The sequence below is a fragment of the Polyodon spathula genome, chromosome 21, assembly GCF_017654505.1.
Source record: "Polyodon spathula isolate WHYD16114869_AA chromosome 21, ASM1765450v1, whole genome shotgun sequence".
Lineage (NCBI taxonomy): Eukaryota > Metazoa > Chordata > Actinopteri > Acipenseriformes > Polyodontidae > Polyodon > Polyodon spathula.
This window is the reverse complement of record NC_054554.1, coordinates 28,395,262-28,411,698: the sequence shown is the minus strand read 5'-3', so window position 1 is coordinate 28,411,698 and position 16,437 is coordinate 28,395,262. Positions and strand designations below refer to the sequence as shown.

Genomic DNA, 16,437 nt, shown 5'->3' with positions numbered 1-16,437 from the left:
GTTACAGAAATCATTTTTAACGAACCTCAATTCAGTAAGTAGTCCAGACTGCCAAATCGCATGGCATTTTTTGTGGTTGTTAAACTCTTTCAAGTAGTTTCTTTTGGTACAGAAAATATGATGGTGCAGCAGGCAAGGGATTTTTATAAGTGACTTCATTAACATGCACTTTAGTCCTACAAGTTTAAAAGTGCTGTCCGCTTAAACTTGGATCCAGCTGTGTAAGCTCCAGAAGATTTATTCAAGGGTGTTGTTAACCAAAAAGATGACGACAATAAACTAGACCTAGTTTTTTAAATAGACAGCATCTACAAAAAGCTGTGTGTGTGTGTGTGTGTGTGTGTGTATATGTATATATGTAACATAAATCATTTATAATTAAAGATCAAATACAGATCTGGTTATTAATTCTCCACAAGTATCTGATAACATTCAATTCACACATCTTTTTATACTTCCAAGCTTTTACCACCATGTGTGTTGATACCCTAGCCAGTGCAGCCTCTTTGTTAATCGGTCCAGTCCTTGACTCAAGCACTCAGACCTGCTGGAGAAGTCCCGCGCCATTCGCCAGGCTAAAGATGAGAGAACCTTCCACATCTTCTACCAGCTTCTCGCTGGGGCCGGTGAACACCTGAAATGTGAGTGCAACTGCAACCTCTAAACAGCAGGGGGTGCTGCTGCAGTGTTGCCTCACGCAGTGGCTGCAGCGTTCAGGAAAAGTGAAGCGGTCTCATTACAAGGCAATCTAACACACTTGTTAATATAAAGACGTTTGACAAGAAGCCATGTGCTTGTTGAATTGACTGGAGCTCCTTATAGTTTTACACTTGTCATTACACAGCTCATTAGCATTCTCTGTGCCACTGACAAACCTTGAAGCAACCTTGTTTGTAGGATGAAGCCTCGTTTAGTGGTCTTAGCAGGATAGGCTTGTGTCTTTACCAGTCTGTCTCCTTTGTGTTCTCCGCCCAGCTGACCTGCTGCTGGAAGGGTTTAACAATTACCGCTTCCTGTCCAATGGAAACATCCCCATCCCGGGACAGCAGGACAAAGACAACTTCCAGGAGACCATGGATGCCATGAACATCATGAGCTTCAACCACGACGAGATCCTGGGTGAGGCTCAGCACCTGGGCCAGGCAGCTCATCAAGGGCCGTTTGCTCCAGTCAAACATTTGCAGTTTATTTTTGGGGGTTTTTTATGTTAAGAGAACTAGCTCAGTATTTAGTCAAGAGCCCCCTACTTTACATATACGTTGTTGCTTCTGTAACGTTTTCCTCAGTCTTTTCTCTGCAGTAATGCTTTGTCAATCTGACCCCAATACAATGTAATGCAAAAAACAAAAAGTTGCTGCAACACATTATTTTATGAATACAGCCCTCCCTTATTCAACAGGCCAGGTAATAGCATGGAGAATAAAAAATAGAATAATGAAAACAAAAATCAATGCAACAGGTTTGCAGCTTGAAAGGTTTTCAGAGCTTAAGGTAAGAGCTCAGTTGGAGGAGCTCAGTTGCCTCAGGAGGGTATTCTGGGCTGGAGCTGTCTTTCATTAAAAACAAGCCTGGAAAGCTGTGGTGGCTTTCAATCTAATGCATTGCAGATACAATCAATCATACAACAGTTAGTGCTTTATTATGCATTCCAGAAACAGGCAATTGGGCAGAACAAAAAAATGTGTATTTCTGCCAGTAGAATGTAAATACTTTGATGGTTGTGGGAGGAACTGGTTCTGCCTTCTGCGCCTCTGTATATTCATGGAGATTGTGCAATTGTGTTTCTAACGCAGCTATGCTGAAGGTGGTGTCTTCTGTACTGCAGTTCGGTAACATTGTCTTCAAGAAGGAAAGGAACACAGACCAGGCCTCCATGCCTGAGAACACAGGTACTGTATGCATCATTATCCACACACACACACACACACACACACGTACAGTAGATCAGCTCCCTTTGATCCCACACTTTACCGTGAACCAGGTAAGAGTCCTTAGATTAGAAAGTGCATCATTTCTGGGGAAACAGGATGCGACCCCATCACATGAGCCTGCAAGTAAGCTAGATAAATAAAATCATTTAAAAATAAAAAGAATCCCTGGTTATAATGCTATGAACATATGAGACTGTGCTGCTTGTGTTCTGCCTTCTAACAAGCATGAAAGTGAAGCATGAAGAAGCATTATCTGTGGGAGCCACAACTATGCCACCTTCTAACTTATTCTGCGGTACAGTATAAAACAGCTACCTTTTAAAGGGGGATCACTGTATTACAGCAACAGAACTATTCAGACAGAATAGTTTATTGAAATGATATTAGTAGCTATACATTATCTGTCTAGGGCTCCTGTATTGTCTGAAGTAGAAAGCTAAGTGGTGTGTTGTCAGCATTCTGGATCCATATTTGTATTTGAATGTATTAAACACTGTATGATTAAACCCAGTCGTTTAAAACACGCTGTTACATGAATTGGTATTATAAAATAAGCAACTGTGGTTGTTACTTTAATGTGTCTATAATCTTAGTGTTTAAATACAAAACCTTAAAGCAGATCTTTTAGCAGTGAGATATCAGAATCTGCTCCTTGAAGCAGGAAGTAGGCTGCGGACTGTGTGTGTTCATCTTCAAAAATATCCAGATCACATGCAGTGACACATTTCAGAATCCCTTCGATATGGAAAAAAAACCCTCTCCTGTTTATGAAGAACCTACCAGTGTGTCACTGTTAGCACACGATTTATCTGTTTTTAAAGATCATTTTTTTCCATAAAAATGTCCAGGCACCTGTGATTCAAAGTATCTGCTATGTGCACAGGTCACTAAATAGTTTCACATTTTACAAAGACCTGTCATACACATTGCCAGGCTCTTGGAAATCTCAGTGTTCAAAGTTCAATGGTCTAGCACAAGAAGGGCGTAGTTATTGAATTACTGCTCCTAATTTGGAAATTAGCACGTAAAGTGCATTATACAATCTGTACAGGTATGTTTTTCTTGTGTAAAGCAACGGTATTTTAATAGCAATGCCACTTAGTAGTGATTTAAACTAGCATACAGGCTGTGCCTGGATCTGCACAGTTCTCTTTGCTACCATGCTGTTTTTGGAAGCAGTTAAGTCTGCCACAATTAAAAAAAAAAAAAAAAAAAAAAAAAAAAAAGCAAATCACCTTTGTTTTGTTTTTGTGTTACCGCTGTGTCTTCTCCTAGCTGCCCAGAAGCTGTGTCACCTGCTAGGACTGAATGTCATGGAGTTCACCCGCGCTATTCTGTCCCCGCGTATCAAGGTCGGACGAGACTACGTACAGAAAGCACAGACGAAAGAGCAGGTAGGACGGCTCAGTTCGTCTACATGCAGTGTTCTTTATTTTAGAGTCTGTGCTGTGCCTGTTGAAGGGTTAACATGGCATTCAATCTTTTAGAATACAAACACTGTGCTTTTGCCCCAGGCATGCAAATTAAAAGACGGCTGTTGAAAGAAACTTTTTAAAATGTGCCCCGTGGTTTCCCTGGTCTTGCCCCAGTTCCAGGTTTACGAGCCCTCTTGTTTTCCAGGCTGACTTCGCAGTGGAGGCTCTAGCGAAGGCCACCTATGAGCGCCTGTTCCGCTGGCTGGTTCACCGCATCAACAAAGCCCTGGACAGGACCAAGCGGCAGGGAGCCTCCTTCATCGGCATCCTGGATATCGCCGGCTTTGAGATCTTCGAGGTCTGTGAACCGCTGACATTCCTTACACACTGTCAGTGGATGTTCGGCATGCCTTTTAATGAATAGTGGAAATGTTTACGTCATTACGACAAGAACAATAAAAAAATTATTCTAGAGGCCTCTCCAGAATAGGAAGAGTTAACCTGACGCTCTCTGCATGCACTTGATAGTGTGATAAATGACAACAGCAACAGGTTCCTTCACGATAACTGAAAAAAGAAAGACAGTTGTCTCCTTTTGCATAAATATTTCAAACTAAAATATGTTTAAAAAAAGATGTCTGGTGAATGAATGAATGGAATTTTAAAAATGTTTTTCGTTTTAAAGTTTTTTTATACACCTTATAACTGCAGTCGCTGCTGGCCTTTTGAGCTGAATGTCGGTCTGTGGTAAGCATTGTGCCCACCACCCTACACGCCCGCACACACACAGTCCACTGTGGCTTGGTAAAGCTCTGGCAGAGGAGGGCACTCAAAATCACTAGCATGGAATCAGCCTGCCAACTGCAGAGACCGAGAGCAATGCTAGTATCTCTATACACTGCAGTCACTTTTTAATGAATGCAATCGTGTGCCAGGGTTTAAAGGACAAGCTCAATGCGCACAGCATGTAAGTTAATTTAGTGGGATTTGCGTATGTTGTGGTTTCTTTAATATGAAGTCTGGCTGGAGGCTGGATTTGGGCTTTTTTTTTTAACTCAAGAATTCAAGTGATTTTTGTTTGTGTTTTTTGTTACCGGGAAGGTTATTGCTTAATATTTACCACAGTGTAATATGTTATTTACGATGTCAGTCAGTAGAGATCTCAATCCGTGGCATATAAATTCCATGCTAATGATGGCAGTCAGTTAAAAGCACAATCAGCCTTTTAATTTTCCGGTTCAGATCTTCACTTATGCAGTGAGCATTTTTAGAGAGCAGTCTTAAGAAACCTGCGTCAGACTGAAGACTGCAAGCAGAGTATTTCAGCCCTTTCTTGAGAACAACAGCATCTGTTTGGTTTTTTCTTATGGTAAGAAGTGTGGAAACCATTATCAAACATTGTTTCTCACAGTGCAAAAGTTTGATATCTTAAGAACGATGTCTGTTTCCTATTTTTGTTCAAATATTCCGGTACAGTACGTATTGTTTTTGTTTTAAACATTGCAGTCTTTAGGCATGAAGTCATGGTGGTGGTGTTTATTCAACTGTGAGCTATGACTTTTTTTTTTTTTTTTTATTGAAAGGGAAATTAAACATTTTGTGAAGTTTCAGCAACAGTTAAATCACTTCAGCCATCAGCAGGAAAGTAGTGTATGAATAGTTCAAATCATGCCTGCATTTAAATTATTCTCATACCTGGTGCTGTAAACTGAGTTTTATAAGTCATGAAGCTAACTGTGTAAAATTAAAAAAAATATATATATATTTCAATTGTTTGCCATAAAATGGGGCTCAGGTCTCATATCTCTGTGTGTCCCCCCTCCCAGCTCAACTCATTCGAGCAGCTCTGCATCAACTACACCAATGAGAAGCTGCAGCAGCTCTTCAACCACACCATGTTCATCCTGGAGCAGGAGGAGTACCAGCGAGAGGGCATCGAGTGGAACTTCATCGACTTTGGGCTGGACCTGCAGCCCTGCATCGACCTGATTGAGAGACCGGTGAGAGAGGGATTGTGTCTGTCTGTCTGTCTGAGCGTGTGTGTTAGAGAGAGCGCTGAACTTCATCAGCCTCGGACTGGACCTGCAGCAGTACAGAAAAATCAGTTGTATGGCGTTTCTGGTTTCAGCAGCTCGTGAAGGAATGCTGTTTTTCTCCTCCTGGTTGAAGCAGCTCTGCAGTAGCCGCAGGCTCCTGTGCTGTCCATTCTAACAAAACCCTTTTTTGTATTGATCAGAATGGAAACACATGTTTCTTCCTGCAAACCTAGCTTAACTTGGCAGATCCTCGTACAGTTACTTCCCCAGTAGACCTGTGAGTGTTATGTTTGTGCTAATAAACTTTAAAACATGCACCTCATTGGATGTAATGGGATTGCTCCAACCTTGAATTATATATCAGATGTGTTATTGGTCTGCGTGGATGAGAATTCCCTATTAGGGACCTCTTGGATGCCCAGGTATACTACAGATATTGTATGCATCCCAGCAAGATTTCAGAAACTTATATTATGAGCAGAAAGGTAAAACTATGTACAAAATTGTAGCCAGGATCAAGCATTATCAATGAAGGAGCAGCTCGCTGTCGGCTCAGTCTCTTTTCTGCCACTTTGTGTTGAGCAGTGGCGTTCATGTGGGCTCCAGTCAAGGATCTTCTATAACCATATAGAGAACATAGGTTTGGTCCTGATTCACATTTCAAAATCTCAAGGAAACAAAACAAAGTTAACAAAACAAATAAAGAATGACATTTAAAAAAAATCTATTTGTGATGAATTGTTGTGTCCTGCCAGCAGAGCGTCCTCAAGCATCTGGTTCTTGTTTTTGCAGGCACACCCTCCTGGGGTGCTGGCACTGCTGGATGAGGAGTGCTGGTTCCCCAAAGCCACCGATAAAACCTTTGTAGAGAAGCTGGTCCAGGAGCAGGGCACTCACCCCAAATTCCAGAAACCTAGACAGCTGAAAGACAAGGCGGACTTCTGCATCATGCACTACGCTGGCAGGGTAAGCATCACAGGCTTCCCACTACTGCTCATTGAAATCTTCAATCAAGGTGGCCAAAGCTGTTTCCCGATCTCGAAAGAAACCAACTGTGCCGGCAGATATTATGTCAGAATTGTGATGTGTGTGTGTGTGTGTGTACGTATAATTTGGTTGTTAATTGTGTAGTTTTAATAAACCTTGTTCCTGCAAACCAGGTGGATTACAAAGCCGATGAATGGCTGTTGAAGAACATGGATCCCCTCAATGACAATGTAGCCACACTGCTGCACCAGTCCTCGGACAAGTTTGTTGCAGAACTGTGGAAGGATGGTAAGCTCACGATTAGGGTCCTCCGTGCTGTTCTGTTAGCCCAGATTACAAGCATAAGCAGCAAAAGGGATAGGTGTTGTGTTTTTTTTTTTTATTAGTTATTGGGATAGCCATAACGACATCCTGTATTTTATAAGGCTGTGTGTAATCTAACAGGTAAGGCAAAGGCCCAGAACAGATCCCAGGCTGTTCTGGAGGTATAGAAGGCTGTAGAAGTGCAGTTTTCATTTTGCCTGCAGTTCTTCATACCCTGTGCAAAATCCAAACCCTCCTCGACTCCTTGTGAACAATTTTATGATTGTGTTGAAATTCGCAAATATCACTTCAAATTACTTTAATGGAATTAGGAAGCCGTTTAGTTTAAATATTTCCCCTGAAAGAAAGACTTGTTGGTATAAAGCTGGTATCTTCATCTTCTAAATGTGCGATAATGTGGACATGTGCTCCTGTCTCCTGCCAGCAAAGCTCTTAAAGGATACATATACTATACACCCTGCTGTTTTATTAGCTCCCTTTTGACTGTGACAAGTAGGTCTTTGCCTGGATGAATATTTCAAGCCTTTCAAAATCTCAGGGAGTGAAGAGGCTTTAAACCTGCAGACCTACAGTGTGCTGATCAGATAGCGATCATGCAGTACTTATCAAAAAGGGCCAGATTCATCTAGAGTACACAGTTATTGGTAGAGGAGTGAACATTATAATATGGGAAGAATGGAAATGATTATTGCATATCAGTTTCATTCATTCCAGGCTTTAATAGGTGCGTGGTTAGCCCCAGTGTATAAATAACAAGCTCGGGTGTGTCTTATTAAACTTGTACTAAAACCAGGAATGGATCAAACTGCTATTCAATGGGAGTCTTATTTCCATCCCTGTAAGGTAAGTAAATAAGTCAAGTAAAGAAACGTTTTGGCTAGTGCCTTCTTCAGCATACAGACACTGGACAGTTTCTTATAAGGTTCAGCATACAGTCCTGATTTGAGAGTTTTGTGGTTGTGCTTGAAATCATATTAAATTTAGTAAAGGAGATTTTTTTTGTAAAGGGATAGCAAGTACACTTTTAACCTTGTTAAGCCAGTCATAAGAAAGAGAAACTAAATGGGTTCAAAGTAGCCCCGTGCCATGTGAAGCGCTCCAGCTTGTGGTCAGTGTCTTTTGAATGCTTCCTTGTAGTTCCCCTCTCCAGAATAGAAGGCTGTAGCAATGCAATAATGTATTCTCTGTGCATGAAATTTCCTGCTGATGTAAATAACTTTCTTCTGACATGTCGGGGTGATTTGTGATTTCCTGTAGTCGTGTCCAGTGCTAACCACAGTGTTTTCTGTGTGTTTGCTCTGCTTCTTCTGTTTTTGTCTCTACCTCTCTCTCTCCCTGTCTTTCTCTGTTTCTCTGTACTCCAGATATTCAGACTATTCAAAGAGAGTCTTTCTATGACAATATTTCTAGTCTTCACGATCCACCAGGTGAATGTATGCGATGCCATAGGTCTCTGCTTATGACAGCATTGTGTACTTTCAGAAGCACTCACCGCTTCTAGGCTTGCATGATGTAATGCATTCTTATTAACAGCAAGAAAGGGAAAAAAAAGCCTTTCTGTTAACCCTTTAGGTCCTACAAGGTCTGTGGACGCCCTAGAATGCTCAGTAGTGTCCCTTTAGAACATAGCAGTGCTTCTTACTTCAAAAAAAAAACATACAGAATACAGACATTCTTAGAATGTATTACAGTTCTGGTGCCCACTGGCAGTGCAGGATCTGAAGAGCTAATGTAACCTTTCAGCAATGCTATTCAGTCACTAGTTCTATTTTATTGTTTTTTTGTTTTGTATTCATGTAATGCTATGCAGTAGACCAGCAGTTAGTGTTTAGCATGTTTTCAAAGATGCCGTATCTCTGCTACAAAAACAAAACAATCAAGTCACACAGGCAAAAGTGATCAAAGCGACTATATGGACAAAGTGTGATTTTGGTGGAAGTGTGTCTGTTATTTAGCAGACACATGACAGCTTGTAAACGAAATAAAGGCTTGTTGGCTTGAACTCTGGTTGGTTTGAAAGACAGTATTGCTTTTTACTTACTTTGGAGTCTTTCTATGATTCCCTTGGCAGCAATAGCCCAGTTGGATCCATAATTGTGACCTGTTGGCTATAAGTGGTAAATTGTTTCCGAGTTTAATGTTGGATTACTAATGCAAATGAATAGCTAGGGACTTGCTTTTTATTTTCCCAAATTAGTTATTGTGTGTGTGTGTGTGTGTGTGTGTGTGTGTGTGTGTGCATGGCATATTGATGAAGCAATTGATGAAATGGGAGGAAAGATGAAATAAAGACTTTTGGCGTTCTTTGTCCTCTTTTCAAAATCAGAAACACATGCACCCCCTGTTTGACAAACCCAGCTAAAGTTACTGAGTAATTGCAGAAGAAATGAAAACTTTTCTTTTTTTTTTTTTTTGCTTTTTAGAATCTGCCAGGTTTAATATCCAGAAATCTGCTGCCTGGCTGAAAAGGTTTTTTAGGTTTTTTAATTATTATTATACACACGGGAGCTCAGAGGAGAGAGGGGCTTTGTTCGTGTACGGGGGATTACCAAAGAACACTGCCAAAAATGAAGCGTTCAAAATTCTAATACGTTTAGACTGCTGTGGCTGAAATCCATTTAAGAATGTCAGGGCTACTTCTAGTTTCCTTACAATTCAGTGAGTGATTGAGAAACTTGAGAAAATGAAAGTGAAGAATGCACTGCATATTCTGTTTCTCCACTATTAGAGACATGTTGGTGTCGGTTAAGTGTGTTTCAGGACAATGTGGTCTATGGTTTGGGCGTATATATGTCTTCAGCTTCTGGTGATCAGTAGTTTAGGAATTGATATTGACTACTTGACAAACCAAATCTCTTCTCATTTACACCCAGAGGTAACTGTAAGTATACACACCAACACCACCTGCTGGTCAATTAATAGATGAATAAATAAATAAAATACCTGTAAACGTAATTAGCAGAGCCCAATAGCCGTTCCTCGTGTCTCTAATTAACCAAAACAAAGAACCACATAGTCAATTAAATCTGTTTTAACCAAATCCAGTTGCTGAGACGATAAAGATTGCTGAAAGGAACGGTGTACAGCTGCATGTAACTGTTAGCTCTGCTCCTGCTGTTGTAGACAGTATTGATGAGCTGCTTTTTCTCAGCAAGTCGTCAGAGACCAGAAGGGGAATGTCACACCCATGCTTTTTTCAAGCTCAGGTCTGTATAATGTCCCTTGTAAGAGAAGTCCTTGAAGAATGTGATTAAAAAAAAAAAAAAAAAACATAATTTCTAATTGATTCCTATTGTCTTCGACAATAAGCTGTTGAGGCTGTTTTCTGTAAATTCTGTTTGTAGGGAGATTGACATTGCCTCTTTAGTAAGATCAGGGAAATATGTTGTGGGGTTTTTGAAGTTCTTTCCAAAGCTCTGATTCCATGATCTGGCTGCGTTCTGACATATAAAAGGATGCAGACGGAGTTTTAACTTGTAACCAAGGAGACACTTATCCTGCATTACACATCCTGTTTTCTCGCCTGGGAAAGATGGCTTGATTAAAGATGCAAATCACTAAGAGTTTTAAGATGTTCTTGTGTGGGCTGCTTGCTTTGCAGAAATGCTAGAAGTTGTAACGGAATGTTGATGGGCAAATTTGGGTTAAACTGAGGTGAAATGCATCAGTGTTTTTTTGTTTGTTTGTTTTTATAGTAATCTAACCAATTTTTTTTTTTCCCTACTAAAGGGATTCAGAATTAGTTGCAGTATCGGAGACCTGGATATTTTAGTGTTTCGCTGTTTCACAGATAAATGCCTTGAACTCAGGGGTAGGGAATTTTTTATAAATGGAACCTTCACACATCATCTCTGAGTTGTTTTCAGCAGCAGTCTGATTGCTAGACTGTGTTTGTTTTCCCACTGGCCTCAACCTATTGGATTGAATAGCAGTTAGAATATTTGCATGGCTCTGGGTTCAGTAGGGTCCCTTGTTTAAACCCTGGAATGAAACTTCCAGTTTGCATTCCCCAGCTCCTCTGGTGTCTGACTCTCGCTGAGATCTGATGTATAGTTCTGACCTGACGATCAATATTTGAATGCTATAAAGGGACATTATATGGATTTGTTACATTTGTGTTGATTTTAAACTAAAAAAAAAAAAAAAGGTTAATACATTAAAAAAAATATTTGGCCCAGGCTGGCTGGGGTTGGGGGTAAATCAAGGGTTGTGTTGCATTAAAATCAAGTGACTGCGCTTCATGCAAACAAGCACAAACATTAGGAAAGTAGGGCTTATGTTCCATCGGTACCGCGCTGCACCAAACTAGTGCCTGTGCGCTTCACTGTTTTAGCAGTTGAATTTGATTGACATTTGTAGTTGCAGTTTGATTTTATTCATTTTTGCTGTTTATGCTTCTAGTTAAGACTCTGTGCTGTCTGCCGCACTGTAGCTTCATCTGTAGCTGGCCTTGTCCATTTCTCCCAAGCTTCTCCATGCTGCTCAGTGCTTGTCCGTCGTCGTGCTGTGTGCTGTTTCCCCAGCCCCTCATTCAAAAGCACGCTTGTTCCCCTTTGTCGCCGGCAGTGGACCGCATTGTCGGTTTGGACCAGGTGGCGGGCATGAACGAGACAGCTTTCGGCTCTTCCTACAAGACCAAGAAGGGGATGTTCCGCACAGTGGGGCAGCTGTACAAGGAGTCTCTCACCAAGCTCATGGCTACACTCCGCAACACCAACCCCAACTTCGTCAGGTGCATCATTCCTAACCACGAGAAGAGGGTGAGACGCACTTCAAAGGGATTCCTACTTAGACTAGTGGTGTCTGCTTGTGGGACAATTCTGTGTTCCAATTCCTGTATATTTATAGAATTTCAAAAATAGTTGACCAATGCCTTGCTTCTGAACAAATTCCTGATCATTCTATTAAGTTATCTGATGCAGGTTTTGTGTTCTGAGTTTTAAGAGGTTCATATTGCAGCTGTTTCACACTAACCCTAAACCGTACTCCGGTCTCGCCTTGCAGGCTGGAAAGCTGGACCCTCACCTTGTACTCGACCAGCTGCGTTGTAACGGGGTGTTAGAAGGAATCCGAATCTGTCGCCAAGGATTCCCCAACAGGATTGTCTTTCAGGAGTTCAGGCAGAGGTAAAATAAAAAATAAAGGTGCTGGACTGATGAGACTGGAGACAATGCGCCTTCAGCCTTCCATGGAGGGATGGGACCACCCTCTTAAGTGTGGAAAAGAGGAGTTCGGACCAATCGCTGGCCTCTCTGACAGTCTGGCATTTCCAGAAGGAGCAGTTATGAAGGTGTTTTATGTTAGATGGACCTCATAGGCTGTTCCACTGAAAAATATTCACATCTCTTTGTCTTTTCTGGAATTTATCCGCCTTTAATCTTTTGCAAAAATATGTAGTATTTACATGCTGACTAATTGGAGCATTAACCCTATTATTAGTATTGATGCTGTTTAATTTCCTTGTTTACAGATATGAGATTCTCACTCCTAACGCCATTCCTAAAGGTTTCATGGATGGCAAGCAGGCCTGTGAGCGAATGGTAATGTATTCTTCATTGCTACTGTGGAAACAGGCCTACTTGTAATTTTTTAAAGATTTTCAGAACCATGCTTGTTATTGCTTGTGTAGATCCGCGCCCTGGAGCTGGACCTGAACCTGTTCCGGATCGGACAGAGTAAGATCTTCTTCCGGGCCGGGGTCCTGGCCCACTTGGAGGAGGAGCGGGACCTCAAGATCACTGACATCATCATCTACTTCCAGGCAGTCTGCAGGGGATACCTGGCCAGGAAGTGAGTGCAAGGTCTTCAGCAGAGCACTGCAGGGGCCCTCCGTGAAAAATACCAGATTCATAAGAGGCTGTGCTTTTTTGGTTTCACTATCTTGCCTAGTAAAAGTTCTTTGCGTCGAGTGATGGGTTAGCTGTGCAAAAAAAGAGCTTGATGGTTTACTGGGGGCCTACAAAGACAGCTGCATTGGCCTTTGCCCTCCTGTGGGTAAGAGAGGAAAAGCCTCACTGTGGTACTGGCCACCCCCTACGGGCTTCACCTCCAGGGTTCATTAGCTTGGAAACACCTGCTAATCAGGTTTGGAGGGTCAAAGAGATCTTCAGCAGTGAGGTGACATTCAAAACTGGGCATTTCAATTTGGAGGTGAGGGCAGGATAATTTGAAGAATAATAATAATAATCAGCTGATAAATTCAGTAGTTTTGGGGGAGGAGAGGAGGCGAGGGCTGAGAGTTTGAATGGTGTTTCTTGTCTTTCCTCTTGACCAGGGCCTTCGCTAAGAAGCAGCAGCAGCTCAGCGCTCTGAAAGTACTGCAGAGGAACTGTGCTGCTTACCTCAAACTGCGCCACTGGCAGTGGTGGAGACTGTTCACCAAGGTGCGTCCATCAGTACTGTGCAGTGTGTGTGTGTGTGTGTGTGTGGAAGAGATGTTGCATCTCAATCTTGAATTAATAAATTAATAGAGAACTATATAGGGGATATTTTTTCATTAGATAAGACACAGATTTAATAAGTTCTCCACGAACACCTGCCGATATTCAGGCATGGATACCAGCAGTGCATCAATCAGTCAGTTGAATTTGATTGATTATTGATTGATTGATGGTGTGCAGGTGAAGCCGCTGCTCCAGGTGACCCGCCAGGAAGAGGAGATGCTGGCCAAGGATGAGGAGCTGGTCAAGGTGAAGGAGAAGCAAAGCAAAGTAGAGGGCGAGATGGTGGAGATGGAGAGGAAACACCAACAGGTATTCACGCAACTAAATGGACCATCTGAAAGTCATTGCAGGTGGTCATTATATACTGTTCAGCAGCATTGCAACCTGTACCTGAAGTTCAACCTATATCCTATATTAATTGAACTAACTTAACCTTCCAACCAAGTCTTACTCAGTTAATTATCTAACAAAATAAAACATGTAGGACTCCAGACCTCCTAGGGATGTAGTTAAAGCTGGGAGCAGAGAAAATGCTGTAGTCTTTTTAATAAAATTCCCAGCTATTTTAATGATTAATTAACTGGAATAACGCACTCTCTAGTTTCCCATACTCATTCCCCGAACTCCCTGGTGTATGAAAGACTAACCAAACCCCCTGTGCTCGCTGTCTCCCAGCTGCTGGAGGAGAAGAACATCCTGGCGGAGCAGCTGCAGGCAGAGACGGAGCTGTTCGCAGAGGCAGAGGAGATGCGGGCGCGCCTGGCAGCCAAGAAGCAAGAGCTGGAGGAGATCCTGCATGACCTGGAGTCCCGGGTGGAGGAGGAGGAGGAGCGCAACCAGGGTCTGCAGAACGAGAAGAAGAAGATGCAGACTCACATCCAAGTAACTGCGCTTACGCTTGCAAACCCCAGCACTGTGCAAAATCAAAATGCATGCTATAGCCACCTGGGGTCTCGAGAGGATGTCCTTGTATGCCATCCTCCGTCTGCCTGCTGCAGGTTGTTGATGGGTGGTTTTTTAAACGTGGTTTTGACTTGGTTTAGGACCTGGAGGAGCAGCTTGACGAGGAGGAAGCAGCCAGGCAGAAGCTGCAGCTGGAGAAAGTGACGGCCGAGGCCAAAATCAAGAAGATGGAGGAGGACGTTCTCCTGCTGGAGGACCAAAATTCCAAGTTCATAAAGGTGAGGGTTCTAGTTCATAACGGTGCTATACCTCATGGAACACCTCTTGCTCTGGTTAACCGCGTCCCTTTCTCCGTCCCTTCCACAGGAGAAGAAGCTGCAGGAGGACCGCGTGGCTGAGATTACCTCTCATCTGGCAGAGGAGGAGGAGAAAGCCAAGAACCTGACCAAGCTGAAGAATAAACAGGAGATGATGATAATAGATTTGGAAGGTGAGTATTGACCCCAGCTTGCTTCCACGGTGTCTTTTTATGTTCGCTCTCAGGTGCGCACGTTCGTTCATTAAATAGGAAAAGGATTTAATGAAAGTAAAAATATTGAAAAGGGTGGATAGACTTACGCCAATGTAAAGGGTGCATCTCTGCATTGCTTGGAATAGTGCTTTTTCTCCTATGGTGCACAGCACTTTATAATTGTTTGCACATGGATTTGTGCATTCAAACAGATATTCTTGTTTAGTCCATAGAGACTGTGTTTATAGCTACATTTTTATTTCTCATTATTTTTATTTGTAAAAGCTTGCAGAGGTATGCCAGAGTAGGAAGCAGAGACATATCAAGACATAACTGCCCATTGCAATGATTGAAGGAAACAATTATGAATTGTTTCCTTCAATCAGCATGGTATTACACTGCAGTCAGATGGGTTGAGCCAGTGAGAAAGTGCAGGGAAAGAAACAAAACACTTGGTTCATTTAGTATTTGCAAAGTACATTGAATTTAGCCCAAGCTAATGAATCTAATCACGTGTATAGAGAAGATGAAACACCTGCTTGCTCTCTCTCTATTTATCTTCTCTTTTTACTTTATATTCCAAAGTAGTTTACAGCAATTTAACCCTTCCCAGATCAAATGGAAAGCATGCTGTTGCTCTTGTAGTGTTTGGAGCTCAGACCCTGTCTCCTCTCTCTCTCTGCGTCAGAGCGGCTGAAGAAGGAGGAGAAGACCAGGCAGGAGCTGGACAAGGCCAAGCGCAAGCTGGACGGGGAGACGACGGATCTGCAGGACCAGATCGCAGAGCTGCAGGCGCAGATAGAGGAGCTGAAGCTGCAGCTGGCCAAGAAAGAAGAGGAGCTGCAGGCTGCCCTGGCCAGGTCAGAGAGGAGACTGGCTGCTTACTACTCCTGTAATCAAGGAATAGCACGACTGGAGACGCACAGTACACATTGAAACCAGCAGGGTTATAAATCACCGTGTTTCTTTGAACGGTTTCTCTTCTGAGTCCATATATACACATGGACGACTTTTATAGCCAGACTGTCACAGACTCCAAATCGACTGTTATCAGTATGTTTCTAGTGATACGATATCATTCTAGGGGAATTAGTGGATTTTGTGGACCCCAGATCGAATCTGAACAGTGCAGTGCATTTCTAAACAGGAGTGTTCTTTAGCCAAGTTTAGATGAAATGTGATTGGCAGTCATGAACATGGGTTTTGTTTAAGCTGGATCTTTAGCGCACTTATTCCTCACAGCGAAACACTTCATCCCACTTCTAGTTAAACACGTGGTTACTGTCACACTCCAGGGAGGGTTATTATTACACGGTTATTCCAGAATTTTTATACAGGTCATGTTCCGAGAGTCTCTGGTTAAGACCGCCCCAATGGATTTAAAATAATTGGCAAAGGCAGATTTTAAATTCAAGAGGTTTAATAGTCACATACCAAAGTGTTTTCCAAAATATTACACAACACATTTTAAATTAACAGCAGGGATTTCTACTTTGCACCAGTTCAAAAGTACTGCATTCACGTTGTTTAGCGTGGCTTGTTATTTACATTTGGAACACATGATTTGTGAATTGCTTTATAATAATCCTCTTGACTTTTAAAGACGTAACTTCTTAGGAATGCTTATTCATCACAGCTAGCTAACAAACATTGTTTTTTTTTTTAAATCACACGTTTGGCTGTATGCTTTAAATACGTGGCCCATTAAGGTCAAAGCAGTGATTGTGTCAAATGATGTGATTGTTCAAATGAGTCAAACAGTATGGAAGGGGAAATGACAGACTTGTTACTTCCTATTAATAACAAAGTCTATACTGCTACCTACTGGTGACCCAGAACATAGTCTTTTAGCTGTGCTTTAAAGATTGTGTTGTACATTATTGTGTG

At 42.0% G+C, this 16,437-nt stretch overlaps 1 protein-coding gene across 5 annotated transcripts in view; it reads left to right on the top strand.

The window, feature by feature from the left end:
• The window catches only part of LOC121296124 (myosin-10-like), a 62,852-nt gene that overhangs the window by 36,433 nt on the left and 9,982 nt on the right, over positions 1-16,437 (top strand). For all 5 annotated transcript variants that reach the window (XM_041221350.1, XM_041221353.1, XM_041221352.1 and 2 more), the window contains 18 exons: positions 543-641; positions 976-1,119; positions 1,794-1,889; positions 3,207-3,325; positions 3,552-3,704; positions 5,173-5,346; positions 6,175-6,348; positions 6,543-6,657; positions 11,260-11,453; positions 11,698-11,819; positions 12,164-12,233; positions 12,323-12,483; positions 12,968-13,076; positions 13,314-13,445; positions 13,812-14,018; positions 14,180-14,317; positions 14,406-14,529; positions 15,239-15,410. In XM_041221350.1, the coding sequence (XP_041077284.1) occupies positions 543-641; positions 976-1,119; positions 1,794-1,889; positions 3,207-3,325; positions 3,552-3,704; positions 5,173-5,346; positions 6,175-6,348; positions 6,543-6,657; positions 11,260-11,453; positions 11,698-11,819; positions 12,164-12,233; positions 12,323-12,483; positions 12,968-13,076; positions 13,314-13,445; positions 13,812-14,018; positions 14,180-14,317; positions 14,406-14,529; positions 15,239-15,410 (2,503 nt within the window). The remainder of the gene's footprint in view (positions 1-542; positions 642-975; positions 1,120-1,793; positions 1,890-3,206; positions 3,326-3,551; positions 3,705-5,172; positions 5,347-6,174; positions 6,349-6,542; positions 6,658-11,259; positions 11,454-11,697; positions 11,820-12,163; positions 12,234-12,322; positions 12,484-12,967; positions 13,077-13,313; positions 13,446-13,811; positions 14,019-14,179; positions 14,318-14,405; positions 14,530-15,238; positions 15,411-16,437) is intronic.